The sequence below is a fragment of the Cydia pomonella genome, chromosome 5, assembly GCF_033807575.1.
Source record: "Cydia pomonella isolate Wapato2018A chromosome 5, ilCydPomo1, whole genome shotgun sequence".
In the NCBI taxonomy this organism is placed as follows: Eukaryota; Metazoa; Arthropoda; class Insecta; order Lepidoptera; family Tortricidae; genus Cydia; species Cydia pomonella.
Window position 1 is genome coordinate 7,503,516 of NC_084707.1, and position 24,524 is coordinate 7,528,039.

General features: G+C 37.7%; 2 protein-coding genes across 3 annotated transcripts; one reads left to right on the plus strand and one right to left on the minus strand.

Annotated features, from left to right (window-relative positions):
* Window positions 1-414: 414 nt before the first annotated feature.
* Window positions 415-10,666, minus strand: LOC133517604 (integrin beta pat-3-like). Of its 2 annotated transcripts, none has more exons than XM_061850945.1 (8): window positions 9,748-10,666; window positions 8,315-8,715; window positions 7,738-8,236; window positions 6,823-7,169; window positions 5,953-6,093; window positions 5,336-5,516; window positions 3,189-3,558; window positions 415-749 (listed from the first exon to the last, which is right to left on the minus strand). In XM_061850945.1, exons 1-8 carry the CDS (start codon window positions 9,796-9,798, stop codon window positions 538-540), a joined length of 2,202 nt encoding a protein of 733 aa, XP_061706929.1. In that variant the 5' UTR covers window positions 9,799-10,666; the 3' UTR covers window positions 415-537. The 2 variants fall into 2 exon arrangements, with proteins under 2 accessions (XP_061706929.1, XP_061706928.1); XM_061850944.1 differs by having other exon boundaries at window positions 9,655-10,659.
* A 4,688-nt stretch (window positions 10,667-15,354) lies between these two features.
* LOC133517603 (integrin beta pat-3-like) lies at window positions 15,355-24,451 on the plus strand. The gene is made up of 8 exons (XM_061850943.1): window positions 15,355-15,539; window positions 17,141-17,538; window positions 18,245-18,749; window positions 18,831-19,156; window positions 19,516-19,626; window positions 20,468-20,693; window positions 21,824-22,217; window positions 23,644-24,451. Exons 1-8 carry the CDS (start codon window positions 15,411-15,413, stop codon window positions 23,862-23,864), a joined length of 2,310 nt encoding a protein of 769 aa, XP_061706927.1. The 5' UTR covers window positions 15,355-15,410; the 3' UTR covers window positions 23,865-24,451.
* The last annotated feature ends 73 nt before the right edge of the window (window positions 24,452-24,524 follow it).

Consider the following 24,524-nt stretch of genomic DNA (forward strand, 5'->3'; position numbering starts at 1 on the left):
TGGCGCTGGTTTTCAGATTTGATTTTTTGGTATTCCATAGTTAGTATTTTCCTCGCGTTGGCGTGGTTCAAAATTATGTGTTTCACTCGGAGTCAAAGTTTGTTTAACCCTCGTGCCTTGAATTGAAACCCTCGCAACGCTCAAGATGCCACTTCTGAAACCACTCGCTATGCTCGTGGTTCAATTTTGGAATCTTTCGCTTGCTCGGGTATCAATATTTGTAAAAACAAATAATTGGGTACTTGACATATGTTGAACATTATAACAAAATTTAGTTAAATGGATAGAAAATGAGCCATCCATTATAAAAAAAGTGGATTTTTTTATTGAGATTATAAAAAAATACAAGGCTCCGAAGTCTCAAAAAAAAATTTTTTTTTTGGCTTTTCAAAAATAGAAAAGAAAATGGTACCATTCGATTCCTTACATTTTATTGAAAATTAAATTGTATGACAACTAGTAATGACATTAGGGATAGGGTACATTTTTATTTTTTCAGTATTCACATAGGTAGTAGGTACGATCCTTACAACAAGATCATCGGAAAGTAAAGGACCTCTTAAAGTTAGGGTTCCGGAACACGTTGGTAGGCTGTTTGTAGATGAGGTTCTCGACGGCTTCGCCATCGTCATCAGTGCGCAGGAAGCGCTCGTACTCGGCGCGGTCGTGTGCGTCCGTCAGCATCTTCAACCCCCATATGATTATTAGGCCTACCACTAGCGCGCTCAAGAGGGATATCGCGCCGTACTCTAAAACATAAGTCGATGATACTCTTAAAGACACAAAAGTGGTATCTTATTAATATTATCAAAATTTAAATTTAAATTGTGCCTTAATTTCTGGCTGTTACTTATATTGCCATTAAAACGGTCCTGTAGGGCTAAGATGGGCATGGTGAGAAATGATAAAGAGTCGACTCTTTATCACTTGTCACCATGCCTGTCACGTTCTAAAAATTATGTAAGCGCGAAAGTAATGTGTATAGTGACAAGTTATATAAATGGAACCATGCTACGACCGCTGCAGTGGCAGCATGGTTCCATTTTTATCACTCGTCACTATGCCCGTCACTTTCACGCTTACATACTTGTTAGAACGCGACAGGCATGGTGACAAATGATAAAGAGCTAACCATCTGTAGGGCTAAGATGCTCGGCTCTTTACCATTTGTCATTATGCCTGTCACGTTCTAACAAGTATATAAGCGCGAAAGTGAGGGCATAGTGATAAGTGATAAAAATGGAACTGTGATGCCACCGCTGGGGTGATTTTTCGCTGTTCTATAATTGGATGCACTGACTTCACTAATGTTATTGGTTGATTTAACTATTAGAAAATACAAATTAAAACCATAATAGTACTCGTATGTGTATTAACCATAACTACGAGCCTTAGGGATTTAATTTGTAATATAAAAACATTACTTTAGGCAGAATACATTGAAACGAAAAATAAAGGAATTCGCTTTGATGAGTGTCAGGATGGCGGGTGGGCCTCAGCAAATTTGAATGTAATATTTATAAACATATTGTACCTTCGGTGTACCTCGGTGTACCTTTAATAGAATCCAGTATACCTCTCCCTCAAACGCGATATTTGTCAAAAAAGTCCACCCGCCATTCTGACGTCAGGATGGCGGGTGGACTTATGAAATCTCGGATTATACTTACCGCACTACAAGTATGTAACTGTAAGTATAACGATATTATACGTCCAGTTTGCCTCTGCAAAGCTTTAATAGAAATCAGTTTACTTATCCCTAAAACGAGCTATGATCAAACTAAGGTCCATCCGCCAACATGACGTCAGGTTAGCGGGATTAAAGGTACACTTAGGTACACCCACGTACACCGAAGGTACAATATGTTTATAAATATTTCATTCAAATTTGTTGAGGTCCACCCGCCATCATGATGTTCACGCTTTGTGTGGATCTTTGCCACGACACGTTAAATTAGGATGCCATCTTGGCACCGTTCTTAAAACGTAATGATCTATAGCTCAAGAAAATTAATAAAATCAGGAGAACTAATTCGTGTAGTTTTGAAAATTGGTATAGTTACACCTTGCGGTCTCCAGATAAACATATTAAAAGTCCTCGAGGGTGGGGGTTGTGCTGAGGGTGTAAGGGGGGAGAGGGGGGTTGAAGGTACCTTTTTTCAGATTTTTGCTCATATCTCGAATATTTTAACGAATAGCATTATAATTACTTCGGACAAAAGTTTTACCATAAAAATTCCTATAAATTTGTTTATGTTTATTTTTACTCTACGATCAATACTTTAGGAGCTGTAGGAGTGTTTAACTTAACAGAGAGAAAAAATAGACAATTTAAGAAAACGACGTTTATAAATAATATGTTTGCCACTCTACTTCCCCTAACTTCTGAACCGTGGGTACAAAAAATATGAAAAAAATTGTGAAAGTAAAGCTTAGTAAAAACTTTCAAGGAAAACTATAGCGAACCTGATCGTTTTAGCCATTGTTGAGTTTTAGCAAAAAGTTTATGTTGACGGACGGGTAACTACGGAACCCTACACTGAGCATGGCCCGACATGCCCTTGGCTGGTTTTTTTTTTGGTCAGCAGGTGAGTACGCTTGCTAATAATAAACAAAAAAATTGAGTTAGGATGAACAATTACGAAAAAACGTCGTTTTCTTAAATTGTCTATTTTTTCTCTTTGTTAAGTTAAACACTCCTACAGCTCAGCTCCTAAAGTATTGATCGTAGAGTAAAAACAAACATAACCAAATTTATAGGAATTTTTATGGTAAAACTTTTGTCCGAAGTAATTATAATGCTATTCGTTAAAATATTCGAGAAATGAGGAAAAAAAAGGTACATTCAACCCCCCCTTACACCCTCAGCACAACCCCCACCCTCGAGGAGTTTTAGTATGTTTATCTGGAGACCACAAGGTGTAAGGTGTAATAAGTATACCAATTTTCAAAACTACATGAATTATTTCCCCTGATTGTCCACACTGAGGTTAATTTCCTAAGGGCCTACGCTAGCTGACGCGGACGCCCGCCGCGTGCGCACGCACGCAGGTGCTATTTGTAGGTGAAATCCGCCGCACGCGTCCGCTTCAGTTAGCGTTGCCCATACTATTTTTCGTTAACCCGCTCGTCCGCTCCGTGCACCCGCGCCAGCTAGTGGAGGCCCTTAAGTTACTATTAATACTTACTGTAATATTCCTCGTTGCAATTCGGCTCTGACAGCCGATACAAGACAATTCCTTGCTCATCATCGTTGTAAAAATACGAAAAATTTGCGTAGCACCCAAACGATACTCTAGCATTGACGCAAACGTTATCAATCTTCTGATCTACGTCTGGCGCTATTGTAATTTTATCGCCACATTCTACTCGACAGTCTTCCGAGCTGTTCTTCTGGTTGTGGCATGCCACACAGTCGATGAGAGCTAGGCACTGTCGTGTGTGGCAATCGTCGCACCACAAGCCACAATGTTTATCTTTGTAGTCGCGGACGTCCCATTTTGGCAATGGGTCACAATTGCATTTCTCGCATTTACATTTGCCACGGTTGTTGCACACCTGAAACGTCTTCAGTTGTAAATAGATATTAACAATTATTATACAAATATACATGCTATAAAGCAAAGTGTATTTCCATCTATTTCCCTTGTCAAGTTTACGCAAGTAGTTCTAGTTGTAGGTAGTATATATATGTTATACAGTGTGTACCTAGCCATTGGACAAAGCCGAAATGTACATATGCATTAGGGTGTTTAGAACCAGTGTACAAAGTATCATAACAACCGGTGTAGCGGTTTCGAAGAAATTAACAAATTACCATTTTTTTACTTTGGAGCAGCCTGTATGGGTTATTAGCTCCTAAGGTAATATCCTCAAAAAATCGTATGGAACCTTCTTCGACCTTTTTGTTTATCTTTTTTATTTATGACACTAATAAGCTTCTGACTTTTGAAAAATGTCATCATCATCAAATATTTCGAACAAATTATCAAAAACACTGCCAAAGATTAACACAGTGACCCGTGAGTTGGACCCGGGTACGTCCTTAAACTACGTCCATAAGAGAGGTATGGGCATTGTGAATGTCATCTCGCTTTGTGTGGTAGGGCACAGCCAGTGGATGTCATTCCAGATCTGGAGCAGAGCCCAACTGGGGAAGTACCTCCACCTTACAGAAAACAGCAGCCAAATAACACTAGACCCTACTCATAGTGTTGTGTTCCTGCCGGTGAGTAAGGTTGTCAGAGCTCAACGAGAGGGGGGGGGGGGCGGGTTTAGGGTCGGCAACGCGCATGTAACTCCTCTGGAGTTGCAGGCGTACATAGGCTACGGAGACTGCTTACTATCAGGCGGGCCGTATGCTTGTTTGCCACCGACGCAGTATAAAAAAAAAACAGTGTGTTTCTTTTTGTTGTCGATTATTGCAAATAACTTTTTTCGAAAAATTTATTGTTTTATCTTTTGTTCTAATTAAAAAAATATTAACGTCAGAACATTCCTGAGAAGTAACCCTACGTGGGATTTCAGGGTTTGTCCAATGGCTAAGGTCAACCTGTATAAGTTTTGCACTCTTATAGAAATAAAAGAAATTTGGCGCGAGGCATAAATGTGATGTTTATTGTTCCGATTCAGGCCATAAGATGGCAGACCCTCCAACGCGCACGGTCCCTAATCCCTATAGCCTAATAAGGTGCACAGGCCATAGAAAGGTCAAATACGGCGTTTACTCGTATCTGAATACCGACGTAGTATATAAAAAATCAGAATAAAAGATTTCCTTGGGAAGAATTATCTAATTATAATCTTTGTGTTCGTAATATGTATTTAATGACTCCTTTACACGATGGCCCAGCGGAGGCCAGTCCTGGGGACACATTTATGCCTTAGAGGGAGCAAGTGATATTACTATCTCATTTCACCGCATAGCTGTGAAATTTTTTGTGTGCTAAGAAGTGGAGCCACCCAGATTTTTTAAGCAAGTGGGGGGGGGGGGGGCAAGTCAGCGGGCAACGTCTGAGTTCTAAGTCCAGTTTGGTATCCATCCATCCATCCTTGAGTCCTAAGGAATAACCCTTCCAAAGGAAATCTTTTGTTCACGTAACGCCGTATTTTTATGAGGTGCACCTTCAACTAGAAGGATTAGTTTTAACGACAGCTCTAGATTGGGGGCATTTACAAACGTTGACGGCATTTAAAAATGGATCCCGGTATTATAGGACGGCGTACACCGCACCTAGTTAAAACCTGGCTTTTGACCTTGGTAAATTGCCCTCCCTTGTACGTCTTATTATTCCGTTTTTAGGATATCATAAACTGCTTCCTTTTCTACACCTACATTTTCATTATCATCCATACACAGTTCATTGGACATGGAACATTCACATTTGTCTCCCTCCCACGAGCCCTTGATGCACTCGCACGTGCCGTTCCAGCACCTTCCGTGGCCAGAACAGAGCGCCCCGGTGTCGTCTCTCTGGCAGTTGTCGGTTCGCACTTCACAGTACTGCCCGGCGAATCTGTGAAAACGGTTTTTGGGTTAATGTTTTTCTATTCCTCGTCTGCTCTACACGGCCATGGAGCGATGGAGATTCTCCTGTACATTCTCATCTACATTAATATCTTGCATATCCAAGCGCGCGCAAAAATACCCACTTGAAAAATAGCTGAAAGAATTGAGTAATTTAAAATTAAGCAATTAATAAAATAATAAAAACTTAAAGTAAGTATCAAAAAAAAAATTTCAATACCCACTACCAACGTTTTCCCTACAACACATTTCGTGTAAGCAGTAACCAAATTGTATGTTACTTGTAGAGCCATAATAGTGTGTCATATATTTTAGTGCGCCTTGTTGTGAAAAATTTCATTGCAATGACTGTCATGTACCCCAACAACCCTACCACGAAAATGAAACACCGTTTACCGTAAAATCTTGTAGCATAAAGGTCTTACCCTGGCCTACACATGCAGCCCCCACAAATGCAGTTGCCATTTTTGCTGCACTCAACGCCATCTTCGTTAAAGCAGTGGGTCGAGTTCTCTGATAGTCCACTTGTAGAATTATTCTCGATGCACGCACATGTTGGGCCGCTTCTGAAAATGCAATCACTTGTTTTGATCTTTTAAATTTTTAGGGTTCTGTAGCCAAATGACAAAAAACGGATTCGTCATGTCTGTCTGTCTGTCTGTTTGTCCGTCCGTATGTTATAGTCACTTTTTTCCGAAACTATAAGAACTATACTTTTGAAACTTGGTCAGTAGATGTATTCTGTGAACCGCATTAAGATTTTCACACAAAAATAGAAGAAAAAAAAACAATAAATTTTGGGGGTTCCCCATACTTAGAACTGAAACTCAATTTCCGATTAAGCTGAAATTTTGCTTATATGTGTAAATCTTATGACACTGCAATATTATGATGACATATATCTGATCTCATGATGGAGACAAGAGGTGTGATAAAACAACGCAAACTAATTGTTTTTGGGGTTGGTAGAATGATCTCGATGAGTATTACTTCCTGTGGAAAGAAAAGTACAGTCAGCATAAAAGCTAGAACCAAAAAAAAAAGCCAAATACTTAGCCTCGCATGAAATCGTTTTTCCTGCAGGTCTTATTTGAAATGGTTTTAATATAATTCTGGTGATTTCCAGTAACCATAAATTTGCTTTTGTTATTCAAATAGTGTGCTTTACATATTTATAGTATAACTGTTTTATTTATTTCCTTTACACTACCATAACATTTCCTTTACAAACATAACCCGAATAACAAGCATTTATATCAGCAACAGTAACTATAATTTAACAATTAAGTACGTACCTATTTTTATTGCAACTGCATATGCCACACTGTAAATCGCCAGCTGAATTACAAAAACTAGATTGTATTTGATAGCTTGAATCATTCACAAATTCACAATCGCATCTGGAAATTATTTGGATGTCTAAATGCAGAGCCTCTTTTAATCCCTTCTGTAAAATTGGTATGGTTATATTATCTTTCCCATAATATTTTTTTAATTTTATTAGTCCATCTATGCGCAATTCTTCGCCCAATACAACTTTGCAACTGTCTTTTTTGCTACAATCCGGATTAAACGTAATTTCGAATTTATCTTTGTCTTCATCCAACATATTTACATTTAGAAGTATATTATTACTAATGTGCTGCAATAAAAGCATTGATCAAATTATTATAAGTAATTTAGGTACGTTTAGAATGATACCAGCGGTGGCAGTATGGTGCCCGTCACTTTCGCGCTTACATACTTGTTAGAACGTGACAGGCATGGTGACTAATAATAAAGAGCCGACCATTTTAGCCATACAATATTAACAATGAGTCGTTGTTGTTTTTTTTTTTATACTACGTCGGTCGCAAACAAGCATACGGCCTGCCTGATGGTAAGCAGTCTCCGTAGCCTATGTACACCTGCAACTCCAGAGGAGTTACATGCGCGTTGCCGACCCTAACCCCACCCCCCTCGTTGAGCTCTGGCAACCTTACTGACCGGCAGGAACACAACACTAATGTTACACATGTGTTGATAATGATTTATCAAAAAGAAGATTTCTCTATAGATACAGTAATAAATAACCAAACTCCAAGGAGAGTACATAAACTAAAGACACTTCAATTACACGAAACATAAAAGCGTTTTTTTTTGTGAAAATGAGCGTTTTTTACTGATATCTCTTAACTACGTAATAACTATCGTAAAAACATTAAACGTACCTTGTAAAACTTATTCAACTTTTCAGAAATAGTACGTTTATCATACGTCGACACGAGCGCTCCAGGTATTGCGTCAGCTAGGACTTGATACGGTTTGCGATACTCCAAAGTCACCACGAAGATGATTGTGAACTGATCCTCTGCCGCCAGCTTATTTATCATGCCAACAGAAGGGTAATCCATTTCTTTCTCTTTCGTATAATATCCCTCTTCATCCAAGTAACATTCGCCGTCATAAGGCTTTATAATTCCAGCCATATGTCCGTCTCCGGCGTGATGGGAATGGCTGTCGGTTATTAACATAATTACTTTTCTGGATTGATTCCTGAATTGAATTGTTTTCTGGCAAGCCATGACTTGTGCTAAACCATCCAATCCGCTTTCTGGGTAGTCGTAGTTTTTTTCAAAAATCGTATTATTTAAGGCGGTTTGAAATTCCTCTAATTCGGATGTCAGATTCAAATTATGCTTAAATGAGTAGCATTTTCTTGTCATATTACTGAAATGAAAATCATTAAATTATTGTAAAAATAGCTCTTAATAATTTTAACGGCTGAAGCAAAATACAAGTACTTACTTTTGAAAGGGAAAAACATGTTTATCTATGAAGGTTCCGTATCCTAATTGAATATCAGTTGTCAAATTATACATTGCATCGTATATTTCTTTACTTTTTTTGGAAATGTCATTTCTTACTCTCTTCATAGTGTTCGAGGCATCAAGCAAAAAATACAAGTCAACGGGGAAATTTTCAACAGCTTTATAATAGAAATGGAATTTCTTTTGTTCTCCTACTCTTACTTTCATTTTGATTTTTTGTGGTTTTATTTGTATGGAGTGTTGGTTAGCCGAGGAAAAGTTGAGGTTATCTCTATCGTCTACAACAACATTGCTCTTTGGGCTGTGGGAATATTCTGCGGGGCATGTTCTAGCTTCTTCTGAATCGGCCGGCTGGCATCTATCGCTTAGCTTCAAGTTCTGCGAACCAAATAATTGTATTGCATTGCATTTATTTCAAGCAACATGGCTCATCAAAGCCTTGAAACATAAAAATTAAAGTAAAAATACCAGCTTAAAATTCAAATATTACTCAAATATTAACTAACTTCCAGGAAACGTGTCAAATATAAAAGAATAAAACCTAAGAAATAAAAAATAAATAAAAGATGATTACTATGTAATTTCAAATTAACTCAATTTAATATTCAATGTCATATTAATAATTGTTAGAGTCAGATCAAGATAACTCTGCAACTATTTTGTCAGCAAAGACTAAATAAATAATAAGCTAAGACTATACAAGTATTATTTATACGTCATAAATTCATAGAAGTTTCACAATTTAAAATAACACTAACACAGTCTGTGCTATCAAAATCGCTGCAGACTTATCTTGCTCGAATTCTATATAATTTATCATAGCACGTTTAGTAATTGTCAATTATCTTAAAAAAATATTAAATCGAAATATGCAGAACCAATGTTTGAGTCCCCAAGCGGAGTGCAAAAATCACTAACCTTGTACTGCCCCCTAAGTAATTAAAAACAAAAACCTATTTTTTGCAACCGGTCACAATTTATTTGTAAATTCTGTTATTCAATTAAATAACAGGTATATAAAAAATATAGCCAATCATTAGACTGGGCTAAGCGGAAACGAATTAAATTTTTTTTTTCAAAAACACATTATATTTATGTTCGTGTATAAATATTTACAAATAAAATAAAATCTTTCCATCACAACATAGATTCGATTATGTACTGAAATTAGTGGTGGTGCAGAAGATAATGACTGTAGGGCATGAGATTTAGACTTGAGGTTAGTGTAAGGAAAATGAACATACTAGCCATGTAACACCTGTCACTGTCAAGTTAATTATCCTCACAAGTAAGAGAGCATGAAATAGACAAACTTACATCAGCAGAGCACCAAGCACACATCGTCGAGTCTGTAATGCACTCATGACAGTTATTTCTCTGCCTGCAACTTTGCAATTCATCGTTAATTACCTGCTGTAACTGGCAGCAAAGAAAAACGAAAAACAACACTTCCTTGTGCATGCTTACTTCGTTATGCGGAATTCTGATTTTGCGACTACTCGTTTTTGTGCTTCGCCTTCGTAGCTATATGATTCGTTTAAGAGGAAGTTTAATATTTCTTATGAATATTATTTTATGAGGATAACTATTCACATACGCTTAGGTAAATCGAATTTATGACATGCAATAATATATTATATTAATTTATACCGATTGTATATTGTAATGATGATTTCCGTGAAAAAATTGTAACTTATGTCCTTCTCGGGCCTAAAACTATATCGTCTATGTTCATACAGAACTTCATGTAAATCGGTGGCTGAAGAGGTAACAGAATAGGGTTATTTAGTCATATATGTTTTATTGGGTGACCAGATGTCCCGTATTTTACGGGTTGTCCCGTATTTCAGGCACGAATTTTTCATTGTACCGTAATGAGGCGACACAATACGGGATAGTACATTGTGCGTTATTTACACAATACGGAATAGTATATTATGATTAAATGGCATTTAATAATATAAATACCTATTCGAACAATATTTTATTTTCACGCACACAACGGTTATTTAGTTGATTATTCCATTATATTTTAATTGGAATAATTGTATTTTTTTATTGCGCAATAAAGTTTGAAATGAAAATCAGTAGGGCTAAGATGCCTGTCACGTTCTAATAAGTATGTAAGTACGAAAGTGACACATGACATGACAGGTGATAAAAATGCGACCATGATACCACTGCAGCAATTGCAGCATGGTTCCATTTTTATCACTTGTCGCTATGCCCGTCACTTTCGCACTTACATACTCGTTAGAACGTGACAGGTATGGTGACAAATGATAAAGAGCCGACCATCTTAGCCCTACAGCAGGGCAATCATGGTAGATTTTATAAATGATATGGATGTATATTTTTCTAAATTTCTAACTTAAACTTAGTTCATAAGTGGATAATTAAATGATATAAATAGCACTTGTCTAGATTTATACCGTTTTGTCCACTTTGACAGCGATAGACGGTAAATGGCAATGGTCGTTGGACAATTAGATATATAGTAGACTTTTGATGGCTAGACTTAGATTATTTTATCGTAGTGCTCACTGGGTCACGATAAGTGCTCTTGTGCTATATAAATACTGAAAAATACAATTTTTCGGAGTTAAATATCAGTAAGTAAAAGTAGTAAGAGTTTCAGTAAATATATAGTGCGCGAAGAATTAGCACTCTATTTGTGTGATGAACTAAGCTATCAGAGGATAGCTTGTTATGCAATAACTATAGTAAATTTGTACTAATTTAAATTAAATCAGGCTCAATCCTGGGGTTCTGGAGCTATATAAGAGCCTAGAAGGCCAAAATCTATTTGAGAGCGGTCTTATTGCTATTCTAGTCAACTTGTTTGCAAGAAAGTGTGGTCGAGTGTGATATTAAATGAAAAAGCCCGGTTATACGTTTTTAATATTGTTTTTAAATGTACCGTTCTAAATAATTAGCAAGATAAACTAATTCAAAATAACATAATATAGTCATTTGACAAGACACGTTACGGTTTACAACAGACACAGTTTTTTTAAATCTCTATGGTGACTTGAAACTATACTCAAACACACCCAGTTTGTCAGTAGAAAAAGGCGGGAAATCCAAATATTCTATGGAAGATCAACCCTATGCGACTATATTTTTAAAAATTTACTGCCTTTTCTACTGACCAAGTTGCTGTACCGGAGTATATCAGTTTTCCGAGTAAGTAGGTGCAACAAATGCAATCGCTATACATAATTTTTGGCAAACCGCGAGTTCTCAGTTCGGAACGAAAAGATTGAAGGAAAACTATAGCGAACTCTGCCGCAAACTAAATCATCCACATCGCAATGGGATGCTGTGCGACGCCACTGTGAAGACCGCCTTAACTTCATTTCACACAATAGGCACAGTCCGCACCAAAAGTAACTCAGCGTGTGAGGTGTTGGAAATGATCTACACTCTCGCTTAGTTTTAAACACCTTAGGTACACGCTTCACTACCTTTTCTGCTGGCTGTAGGGTAAGCTGGGTACGGTTGTGACAATTTTGGTTTGATCGCCTATAATTTTGTAAATTTACCAGTTATCTGGGAGAAAAATCACTTTAATACTTAATTTGATTATTTATCTACCTAAAATTGATAAAAAATTATCCCTAGCTACGCTGTATTAGGCATACGATCAAATTAAAAAAAAAGGGAATGTGTCACAACCGGCCACACCCCAAGGGCGGTTGTGACATTGGTTGGGGTCGGTAGTGACAGGCATACAAAATACATCCAAATAGTTTTAATGACTTTTATTGTTACAAATAATTAACTGAACACAACATAATCTTCTTCTAAACAAAGTTAACAATCACTTTATGGCAAAAAAGCGAAAATCTGTGATCACTTCCCTTCTTAAAACTAATAAGGCACTGTAACATAAAACAGTCTTCTTTATAATCAGTCAAAATGTTAGCTTAACTACTACAAAATTTTAACAAAACTGTAACACAACAAAGAAAAAATAAACATTTATAAATGTACCAATTAAAATACTGAGTCAAATTCAACATGTGACAAATGTGATGGGGACTATCACCTGCGCACTCTACGCGAGACCAGAGCCTAAAACTAATATAGCACTGTACCATATAACAGTCTTCTTTAAAATCAGTCAAATTGTTAACTTAACTTTAAATTACTGTAGCTAACTGGAAAAAGTTTTACAAAATTTTAACAGAACTATAACACAACAAAGAAAAATTAAACATTCATCTTGATTATCGCCGGCTTTGTCGCGTTTGCGTAGGTATCGCAAGAGCGAAATGCGATTAACTTCGTGTATTTCCGCAGCTCTCCGTAATGAAGTACCGCGTTTCACCTCTTCGTAAGCATTTTCATATTTACTAATATCAGACAGGCCTCTCTCGGTCTTCCGCACGCGTTTCTTAGGCATCTAAAATAAAACAAAACAAAAAAAGCAATGTCACAACCGTACCCACAAAATTTGTCACAACCGTACCCAACGCATACTTTTGAAAACAAAAAATGACCATGACTGAGCAAAAAGATCTGCATTAAAAGTAATTACTCGTAAGTAACTGCCAATGTTCAAGTTATAACAAAAAAAAATAAAAGGCAATCTATCTGTGTACAAATAACCGTAATTACAAACAGAAATCGAACAAAAAAACTTACTTTTGACTGTCGAAAATCAATGTGGGCTCCTGCTTACGTTACCGTCGCACGCCGACTGACGCAACACTGGGACACGCGTTTAGAATTGCATGCCGCTTGTCTTTCCCCTTGCACCCCTCCCCACGATCCGTATAGTTTCGCTGTTATAGCGACTGTCACTACCGTACCCTGGCACAATCGTACCCAGGTTACCCTACCATGTTGGTGTATCCTAGCAAAGCTTAAAACTGGTAGAATGTGATTTGATCATCTATTCTTTAAAATACGCCTTAAGTCATAGAGTTTAAAATTGATTTTTCAAAACCTCATAATATGTCACGCTATCATTAGTCACTTATACGTTATCCTCGCGAATTTATACCGAATTAAATCACTTATCAGATAATCATCAATCCACTCATTAAATGATTAATGATATGATGACAAAAGCATCATAGCCCTGCAGGTGCTGTTTTTTCGCAATTTAAGCAAGCCGGTGGCAACATAGTTGCTAGGACACACCGACACCTATCTCGTACGGACGTAAACAACGTAAGTACCGTCATAGGTTGGATGCTGATAGGTATAATAAATAATTAACAGGACGAAACAGCTTGTTTACCCTTAATTCCATTTAATTGGTATGAGGAAATGGACAATATTTATTTTTCCCGTTGAGCTACGGGGCTTACATACTTTTAACTAATTAAACAATAAATATTTGGTTACAATCTTACACAGACCGACCTAGCCCCTAAATAAGCAAAGTTACACATATAATGAATTAACAAATATACTGTGGGACGCCACGTGCGTTAGCACGTTCGCCGCCTCGCACCTCGGCCGGACGGTGCGGACAGCCGGCGCTGCGGCAGAGTTGGCAGCATTGAGAAAGAGGGCAAAATACTCTGTTCTGGAAGCGAATTATTATTTTGTACCTCTCGCCTTCGAGACAACGGGGTGTTGGGGGTCTGACGCCATAGCATTTATTAGGGAAGTGGGGCGTAGGATTAGGAAGAAGACCTCTGAGGCCCGCGCGTGTTCGTACCTGGTGCAGAGGTTGGCCATCGCTATCCAGCGCGGTAACGCGGCAAGTGTGATGGGCACCTTTGCACCCGGTGCAGCTTACGGAGGTCTTTTAGAATAAGATAGTTTATTTAGCATTGTACTCGTAGTTTATTATTGTTTTGTGTGTATTTGTTTCTAATTGTATTTGTGTGTAATATAATATTCTACTTTTGTAATATTTCTTTAGAATAAATAAAATTTGAATTTTTATATTTGTGATAAATATACAAATAAATTCCCTTACCTCGGGATTCGAACCTAGGACCTTCAGAGGGTCTAGCCAAGGTGGCTAGGCTCCTAGCTTTGTGAGCAGGGTCATTGTCGTGACTCCAGCTTCGTAGACAGACAAACTTAAAACATTTGGCTAGGGCCTTAGCTTCGTAAGCAGGGTCGCATTAGTGACTCCAGCTTCGTAGACAGACAAACTTAAAACATTTGGCTAGGGCCTTAGCTTCGTAAGCAGGGTCGCATTAGTGACTCCAGCTTCGTAGACAGACAAACTTAAAACATTTGGCTAGGGCCTTAGCTTCGTAAGCAGGGTCGCATTAGTGACTCTAGCTTCGTAGACAGACAAACTTTAAATATTTGGCTAGGGCCTTAGCTTCGTAAGCAGGGTCGCAGTAGTGACTCCAGCTTCGTAGACAGACAAACTTGAAATATTTGGCTAGGGCCTTAGCTTCGTAAGCAGGGTCGCAGTAGTGACTCCAGCTTCGTAGACAGACAAACTTGAAATATTTGGCTAGGGCCTTAGCTTCGTAAGCAGGGTCGCAGTAGTGACTCCAGCTTCGTAGACAGACAAACTTGAAATATTTGGCTAGGGCCTTAGCTTCATAAGCAGGGTCGCAGTAGTGACTCCAGCTTCGTAGACAGACAAACTTGAAATATTTGGCTAGGGCCTTAGCTTCGTAAGCAGGGTTGTAGGAGTGACTCCAGCTTCGTAGACAGACAAACTTAGAATATTTGGCTAGGGCCTTAGCTTCGTAAGCAGGGTTGTAGGAGTGACTCCAGCTTCGTAGACAAACTAACTTAAAATTGTGTGGCCTCAACCACAGAATAAGTAGATGTTATTACCCAAATGTCAGCACAAAACTACAACCTAATGTTTTTACCGTGTCTTTAGGAGTCTACCTGCTAATTAAGATGTGTACCTACTTCGGGCATCATCGAATAAAACCAAACGGCTTGATGAAGCCATACTTAAGGATACGGTTATATAGAGTAGGTTCAGGAAAATGTATTGCGCTGATGTCATCTTTGTATATTAAAACAGATTTATAAATGCATCAAATTATCCTCGCAAGACACACAGACAGTTTGTAACTATCTGAACTCGGTCATGTTGCTAATGCTTCAGCAATTATCATCAATTATTTAACATGTCTATTATACTTAAAATAACATTGGCGATATTGATATCCTGCGTGGGTTGTGAAGCGGCGAAGTGTGATGGTAAAACTTGTGCACTATGTATAGGTGAATCAGTTGAATGCGTGTGGTGTCCTGCCGTAAGTACATATAACATCTTAATAGTGCCCGGGTATTGTTCATTGAAAAAAAAATGAAATATTTAACTTCATCTGCTGTCTAGACCACGCCATACATTGCCTCAAGGCCCCTCGTCGTCTATTCTCAGTACTAAATTTTATACTCAAGCCGTAGCCACTTAGGTGGTGGGCAAGCTGTGTCTGTGTACGCAAATATTTGTCTGTGTGGGTTTTTACCATGTTTTTTGGGATGTGGACTTGTCGATTCTAAGCATGTTATATATCGATAATCTCTACTCAGCGGAACGGAATAGCGATTAATTGAAGCTTCGATATCTTGAGTAAAAATTAACATCATAGAAATGCTAATGGATAATGTTTGTGATATAATTATTAAATAACTCAATTATTGCGGAAATGATATTTTAGTGGGTGGCCAGTGTACCATAGATTTCCGCTGTTATTATTGTAATATCAAACTCACAAAGTCATAGTGGTTGATAAGTGTATATAAAGTTGTTTTATAATGGTTATCTGTTCATTTTAGGTAGTTTAAATCCTTTCAAGTAAAATTAAAATTGTAAAAAATACCGATAGTTTAACGATATAATTTTATCGACATGGCCTACAGCTTATGGTTACTCATTGTTAATCGTCATCAAAATATGTCTGTGTGTGTGAGGCTACGGTGACAGCTGGCTTAAAATCCATCTTTAGGATTATTATATCTATGAATTGCCTGGTATGAACAATCATTAACAACTTAGAGGTAGATAGTTGGCAGTCCTCAACTCTGCTCCAGAAACTTCCTGCCTCGCACACCTAAACCCGTCGCCCGCCCTTATTTCCGGACCGATACCTTCAAACCTTCAAGAAAAGAGCGTACTCCCATCTTAAAGGCTGGCAACGCACTTGCATCCCCTCTGATGTTGCAGGTGATGAGCGACGGTTATTGCTTACCATCAAGCGATTCGGCTGCTTGTTTGCCTACTATGTTATTATGAAAAGACCTTGCCCTAACAGCGGCCTGGTCGCGTTTGCTCCATTATTAGAAATAAGATGCAGACAGCTATATGGTATAGAGTTGTGCCGTTCTCCGTTTTATATGGAGAATGTTCTCGCTCGAAAATATTTCCCATAGTAAACGAAGAATATTCTCGAGAACGGCACAACTCTAGTATGGTAGCATTGGTAGTGAATCATGTTTGTTGAAATCGGGCAATATTTGGCATGGTAGACAATGTTGATCAAGTTTATGGTATTGAAAGCTGTAAGTACTTTACGCTCAAGTAAAAGAAAATCTTTGACCGAACTTCACCTTCCCATACAAACGGAGCTCGGAGTTTCGTTCTCATTTTAAAATTACGTTGTATTATAATGAAACTTTACACAAAAAATGAAAGTATGTATATCTATGCCTCTAATTCGGTCATTTTTAGTCACCGTTTAATAATAACACATCATTATAATACTCGTATTATAATGCCACAAACTCGGCTTGGTTATGGCTTGATTATGACTGTAAATGCTTTGATATTATAATGTGGTGCGGTTCCAGGCGTTTACAGTGTAATCGCGTAATATTTTATGTTCTGTTTCGCACAACTTGACTTCAATTTCAGGGAGACCATATCGGTCCAAGATGTCAATCAAACAACACGATAAACCCCTCCTGGTGTAGTGAAAAAGTGGATAGCCCGATACACAACAAACCCAAAGAGATTTTGAGGAATGACCCTATCACGCCAGACCCAAGAAAGGTGGTTCAGCTCGCCCCTCAGGAACTTAAAATATCAATCCGACCTGGACAGACCGAACAATTTACGATCAATTACAAACCCGCAAAGGATTATCCATTAGATGTATATTATCTTATGGATGCTTCATATACTATGAGAAATACTATACAATTACTAAAAGAGCAGGGAGAACAAATCTATAAAAGATTAAATCAATTTACAAATAACGTGAGATTGGGAGTCGGCACTTTTATAGAGAAGCCGGCTTTGCCCTTTGCAAAGTAAGTATAACAGCGTCGGTAAATTATTCACAATTGTAAAATGAAAACATTATTTCCTCTAGCTGTTGAACCATTCCTTTATGAATAATAAAGTATAACTTTTACAAAGAACATACGAGTAAATACTAGATATGTATTGTGAAGGTTGGAAACCTTCACAGTCTTTTGGTAGGTAACTGGCAACGATTATGTATTTGAATTCACAAACATCGCCCTGGTAAAATTATCTGCAGGCGATTCATTTGAGGGCGGGGGGGGGGGGGGGATGGCGGCAGCCATTACGGGTAGTAAAATTGTAATCTAGCTGAACGTATAAAAATATATAATATATATTATATATTATCAGACATCTACTTCGAGCGTTTACATTCCCCACCTCAGATAGACTGTATCCTTTTACAGTATTCATAACATAAGACCTAAAATTACTTGTTTTAGTATACGATTTAAAGCTACGAGTACGAGTAACACACCGAGATAAGTTGGTAGCGATTTTGACAGCCCAGATAGTGCAAGTGTTATTTCAACCGTCAAACTTCTATGAAATTATGACGTTTACTTAACACTTGTACAGGCTGGGCTATCAAAATCGTTGCTAACTTAGCTTGGTCTGACTCTAACTATGCCTCATAGAAGTGACAACTTTTACTTTATAGTCTGTGATTCTAACGTGTAACATATAAAATTCGAGAAACTTTTTTTTCAGTCCCAACATCCACTACGCCTATGCTTTCAAACATCATCTTAATCTCACTACACAGAGAGACAGATTCGAGAAAGCTCTTAAGAAAGTTAGGACCGGAGCTAACTATGAGGCCCCCGAAGCTGGCCTCGATGCACTGATGCAAGTGATGGCCTGCAAAGATGAAATCGGTTGGAGAGAAAATTCCAGGAAGATCATAGTATTGTGCACCGATGCCACGTACCATAGTGCCGGTGATGGAAAAATAGTCGGAGCGGCAAAACTCAACGATATGGAGTGCCATCTCAACGAAGATGGTGCTTACACTCTGGCACTAGAACAAGACTATCCTACTGTTAACCAAATACGAAAAATTGCCAAACAAGAAAATATTATTGTTATTTTCAACGTTAAGAATCGTGTTATACCCGAATACAAGGCTTTAGCAGACAGGCTTGATATAGGGACAGAAGTAATTGAGTTAAAAGAAAAATCTAATATAACTAAAATTATTTCTGACGTATATACGGTAAGAGGTCGCATACATACAGTTCAATTCAGTTTGTTACTACCTGCTCCTGTTATTCCTAAATGGTTGTTCATTTTGCAGAGAAAATTAGGAAACGTCAAAATGGATGTTTCAGTACCGGACAATGTTCATGTGACATTGACACCGGATTGTACTGTCCAAGATGCCTGCGAAGTGGCGCATGCCAGTGATACCCAGATCCAAGTCACAGTCACTGCCGATTCTTGCCTGAACCAGTACAAGAATAATACAATCATCATTAAGCCCGATGGCCTGGCCGAGACTGTAAAGATTACTATTAAAACTTTATGCGAATGCGAATGCGAGAAAAAGCCAAAGCCAAACGCGATAGAGTGCAGCAGTAACGGTAGTTTAGTATGTGGGATTTGCAAATGTAATCCCAACCGGTAAGTAAATTTGTTACATGCGGCTTTCTCATGAGAAGGCCGAGCATATTTTCTATATCAAATATATTAATTGATATTATCGACCACCTTCCGACTTAAAAATGTTTAATAAGCCGTTTTTAGTATGTTGGGTTTTGTTCAATGTTATATCTTCCTATGTTTATCTTATCTACTTATCTTTTCTTACTATAAGCGATAAAGTGTTTTGTTAGTAATTGGTAATCAATTTAAAGAATATCGACGATATGGAGACCCATGAAAAAAAAAGAATAAGAAAAACAGAAAATAACTAAGGCAATAATAGTAGATGGGTCAACAATTAAAGTCTGTGACCATACTCATCATTGATAACTTCACAGTTTTGGGGACACGTGCGACTGCATTGGTAGTTCTACGAAGCATTTAGACAAATGCAAAGCACACCCTGAGGACACGGTCTTATGTAGTGGTATAGACAGAGGTTCATGTAGGTAAGTGTAATGTGTTGGCCTGGACACTCTGGACAGCTTGCAAATTACAATCTAATATTTAACTAATTTAAAATATAAACTCAAACTGATGTAACACTTTGTAGTTATACCGGGTGTTTACTGTAACATGAGCAATAAATTAAACTGTAGGCTGTGGCTGTACTCCTCAAACTGACCAACATTTGTTCAGCAACTTTTAAAATTAACTTATGTTTTGATTTTGATTACACTTTGAAGTTTATTCTAAGACGCAATGTATTGCGATTTTTTTAATGTTAGAAGCGTGACAAGCAACTTCTAACACACTGATATCAGCGTACATTGCTAATAATATTTAATTTTTATGAAAAAGATAGTTAGTTATATCGTTTGAGGACTACAATATAAGGTTTAATTATTAGCTCGTGTCACAGGAAACACCCGGTAATATTATTTATCTTTAAAAACAAATGATGCTTCTGATGCAAATGAAACAAATGTATGTAAATTAATCTCTAAAAGTTTAACTGCAACATTATATGAAAAATGGTTATATGGAACTTGTCCTTTCCAATTTAATTGACTAATAGGCACAAATACATTAATAGTTAGACCAAGTAAAAGTTGGCAGCGATTTTGATAGCCCTGCCCTTGCACCTCCTGGGCTATGAAAATCGCTGCCAACTTAGCTTGGTCTTATTCTAATAATGTTTCGGAAATATTCAGTTTGTTTTTATAGTATGGTGAAAAGAGAGATTTAGAACAAAATAGAAACGAAATTGAGTAAAAGTTCCTTTTTTTGGTACATAGCAAATAATAGTATATTAGGTAAGTACTCTCTAAATATTTTTTCTGTTTTCAGCTGTGGCAAATGCACCTGCAATCAATTTTACTCTGGTGATTTCTGTGAGTACGACGAAAGGGCGTGCCCCAAGCGTGCCCCAACTAAGGGAAATGACATTCCGCTGTTGTGCTCCGGCAATGGCAAGTGCATCAAAGAGAAATGCGAGTGTTCCAAGGACTACACGGGCGAGGCGTGCCAGTGCCCCCTCAAAGATGACGACTGTCATGCCCCTTATTCAGAAAAAGTAAGTCACATGTCCTTAAGAGGATACGGGAGCTGAGATTTCAATATTTTAGGTGAATATATCGGTCTCGCTAACTGAAGCGGCTCTTAAAACTAGTGCGATAAGGACTAGGTAAGGCAAAATATCCTGCGTAAAAATCTCAAAAACGATGTTTTGTACGCAACTGTTTCTTCCTCCAAAACTTCACCAAATGTAACGAAATTTTGAGATCTAAATGGTGATGAAATTATCTGTGTCGGACTGTTTTGCTTTTTAGGCTAATTTATATCAGTTTTGAATAACATGCTTTTCTTTGGGACCTAGTAAATTAGGCCGATTTGCGAATGTAAGAAACAAAAATACAAAAAGCAAAACAGTCCGACACAGATATTAATAATAATAATCTGTGCTGAAAAAATCATTGCTCTAGCTTCAAAAGCCACGGAGGAAACAGTGGAGTACGAGTCGATTTAACGTGCAAGTTTAATCTTGCACTAAAGGTGCGAGATTAATCGAGATTTATACCCTAATTACGTCTTTACTCATATTATTTACAGCGATTATTTAAGATCTATCCTTATCACTTTGGTTTGTTCCCACTGTATTTTTTTGTGACCCTGGATAAGCTACATGCCATTCCACAAAAAGTACTCCTGATTCGGGGACGAGACGTGTATGGCAGCTACCTCAATGGCCTGCAGAACTCTGTATTATATACAATTAGGGATGTTACGGAGCTTCGCCTCCGGATCCGTTAAGACGGAACTTCCGTTTGGTTTCACACCTCCGGATCCGCCTCCGCCTATTATACAATCACGTCTAAAACATCGACACGATAGAAGTGCCAAAATATGTATGCACAACTTTATGGCCCATATATAGGTAATGTATACATGTTTTTGGCACTTTGTCCGTATCTATATTTTCAGACGTGACCGTACCGGTGAATTTAAAGCTTTAAAAAATGCCAAAACGGGTTCTCAAATATCGGCTGTTTACCTTTATCAGAAGTGTTAAAAATGTGCCGGATGGCATTCTTTTGAAATTTGTTAAGGCTCAGAGTCTTCGACTATCCTTCGACTTACGCAATAAAGGAGTTTTTTCCTATACCTAGTGGAAAGCAGAAGGTACTGATATTATATAATTTTCAGGTTTGCTCCGGCAACGGCATATGCCAATGTGGGGAATGTAATTGTACCAGACTAGATTCCAAAGGTAACCTTTATCACGGTGCCTTCTGCGAAAACTGTCACGACTGCGACGGGAACAGGTGCAAAGAGCTAGAAAATTACGTATTATGCGTGTACACTAACGAGACAACAAAAGAAGCGTGCGACGAAAAATTTCAATCAAAGAACACCTACGTATTTTTCGTAAATAAAACGGAAATCAATGCACAGAAGTATCATCTAGCAAAACGCTGCACAATATTCCGAGAAGATGGAAAATCTATTATTTTTAAGCATAGATATTATAAAAAAGATAAAAATTTGCACATTATCATTCAAAAGGAGTTGGAGGAACCTGACCGTGCCAATATGTGGAGTAAGAAATATTTTATTTGTAGGTTAGGTACTTTTAAAAGTACATATTGTTAATGCATATTATATGCATCATATATTACATTAATGATAAGTAATTTATTTTTAGACATGACTTATAATATTGTTTTCCACCATTTTAAACACACATTTCAATTATTGTCATTAATGTCCTTGTTTGGACACGTACCTATGCTTCAACGAGTACCTAATAATAATTCTGTATGGCGTATTTCCAGGCGGAATTTCCAGTAGGTAATTGAATAAATTGATTGCCATCAGTTTAGTAACTTTAACACGTCGGCAATGATTTTACATTTCTTGCAGCAATGCAATACTGCAAACTGCATTTCTCAGTGGCGGATTTACTATAAGGCTCGAGTAGGCCCCGGGCCTAACGCGGCTAGATATTAGGGGCGGGGGCGGCAGTCAATATAAAAAGGCTAGTACTTAATAAGGGGCCTGGGGCCTAAGGCAGCCGAGGCTGCAAATCTGCCACTGACATTTCTGCAGGAGTCGTCAGATATAAAATGAATGTCTTGAAGTGTTTTGGAGCAATGCACTCTACATTCAAATGCAAAGGAAATGCATTACACTGAGTGGGAGTCCTACTTTAGCATCCGATGATTTTTTTATGTATGCATGCCTACTTTTCTTTATGTAACATAAGTTGTGGTATTCCTCCTCCTCATTGCATCGGTTTCCTCATCACTGAGGGTCGTGGCCACTTCTATGGAACAGCTTTTCTTTGACAATTTGCCGCCACCTCTTTCTGTCTGTCGCCACATGCAGGGCACCGTGGAGCGTCACATCAAGGGCTGAGCGAATTTGGTCTGTCCACCTCATTGGGCTCCTACGTCTCGGCTTATCGCCTTCGATTCTACCAGTGATCACCAGCTATTTGTGGTATTCAATAAATGTATTAGCACCACACCAGCTGGTAATGGCCCTCTTGATTGTTCAAAAACTGATGAGAAAGTTGCATTTTATCCACATATGAGGCAAAGGAATCCAGTGCAAATTTTGAGTTGTTTCCTTATGTTAGCTGACAGAATTAACTCTTACATGATGATTTTGAATGATACATATTTAATTCCTTTCATTTGGATTTGATTTTGTTTAATTGATACCTTACAGTAAATATTTTCTTTTGGGTAGTGAAAAAGTTTTGTGTTTCACTCGGGAGCAAAATTTGTTTAACCCTTGTGCCTTGAAACCCCCGCAACGCTCAATATTCCATTTTGGGATCTTTCGTTTGTTTGGGTATCAATATTAGCACGAGTGGTTCAACAACAACTTTGCCCCTTAAAAAGCAAATAAATAATTCTTTCTTTCGTTCTTGTATCAAAATGTTAAAATCACTTATGACAATATTTCGTACAGGTTTAAAATGATTGTTCAGACAGTTGATATATTGTGCTTCATTTCAGTTGCCATAGGCAGCGCCATTGGCGTCATAATCCTGATCGGGCTACTGACCGCGATCGTCTGGAAGGTGGCGGTGGACATGTACGATGCCAACGAGTACAAGAGGTTCAACAAATTGCTCGACGAATCCGGCGACATTGCTAACATCAACCAAATATATAAAGAGCCTACGGCTAATTTCAGTAACCCAATGTTTAACAGACTGTCGCGTGTGCTGCGCTAATTTTGATTATCTTTTGTTATAATTATCGGAGACCTACGGCAATTTTGCCGATAATTAAAATTGATTATGTTTACGTCTTTTGAAGTAAGTACATAAATTATGAATGGGTGTCACTTAATTTACATTTTCAGAAATTAATAACGCATACCCCCTAGTTCAGTTTTTCTTATTCCACAAGACTCTAAAATAAATTTCAGGTAATTCCTGTAACTGTAACCTGTGCCGACTTTCATTCGATTCTCCCATACAATGTAGGTATCAAAATGATTTTTTTTTCCTATTATTATTTGTTTCATGTCAACCTTGTATATTACTGCCATATAAACATTGTTTATTATAAAATTATCGATGCGAACACAAAACCAATGAAAAATGATCAAATTACCGTCTGACCAAATTTCTCCTTGTAATTTGGACGGGAATTTCAGTTGCAAGTCGACACGGGTTCCTGTAATACGAATGTCCTGATTTTTTTTTCTGTGTGTTTGGGGCTAGTATCTTTGTATTTAAGGAAAATATTATGTATCACTTGCTTGAATATATTTAAAAAATATGTTAATAAAGTATAGTTTATATTGAATGATAAAGTAGTCTTTTGTATGTGAAACACCCCTTACAATGTTGTACTATAGAGTCAGACAAAGATAAGTTGAGTTTGAC

What these genes read in the sequence shown, in the direction of transcription:
- LOC133517604 (XM_061850944.1), bottom strand. Translation starts at nt 9,798, where the DNA reads ATGCACAAGGAAGTGTTGTTTTTCGTTTTTCTTTGCTGCCAGTTACAG. An exon ending in GTGCTTGGTGCTCTGCTGAT is followed by an intron (nt 8,716 to 9,654) that starts GTAAGTTTGTCT and finishes TTTGGTTCGCAG; the next exon opens with AACTTGAAGCTAAGCGATAG. An exon ending in TTGCAACGAGGAATATTACA is followed by an intron (nt 750 to 3,188) that starts GTAAGTATTAAT and finishes CTTATGTTTTAG; the next exon opens with AGTACGGCGCGATATCCCTC.
- LOC133517603 (XM_061850943.1), top strand. Translation starts at nt 15,411, where the DNA reads ATGTCTATTATACTTAAAATAACATTGGCGATATTGATATCCTGCGTG. An exon ending in AATGCGTGTGGTGTCCTGCC is followed by an intron (nt 15,540 to 17,140) that starts GTAAGTACATAT and finishes CTTCAATTTCAG; the next exon opens with GGAGACCATATCGGTCCAAG. An exon ending in TGCAAATGTAATCCCAACCG is followed by an intron (nt 19,157 to 19,515) that starts GTAAGTAAATTT and finishes ATAACTTCACAG; the next exon opens with TTTTGGGGACACGTGCGACT.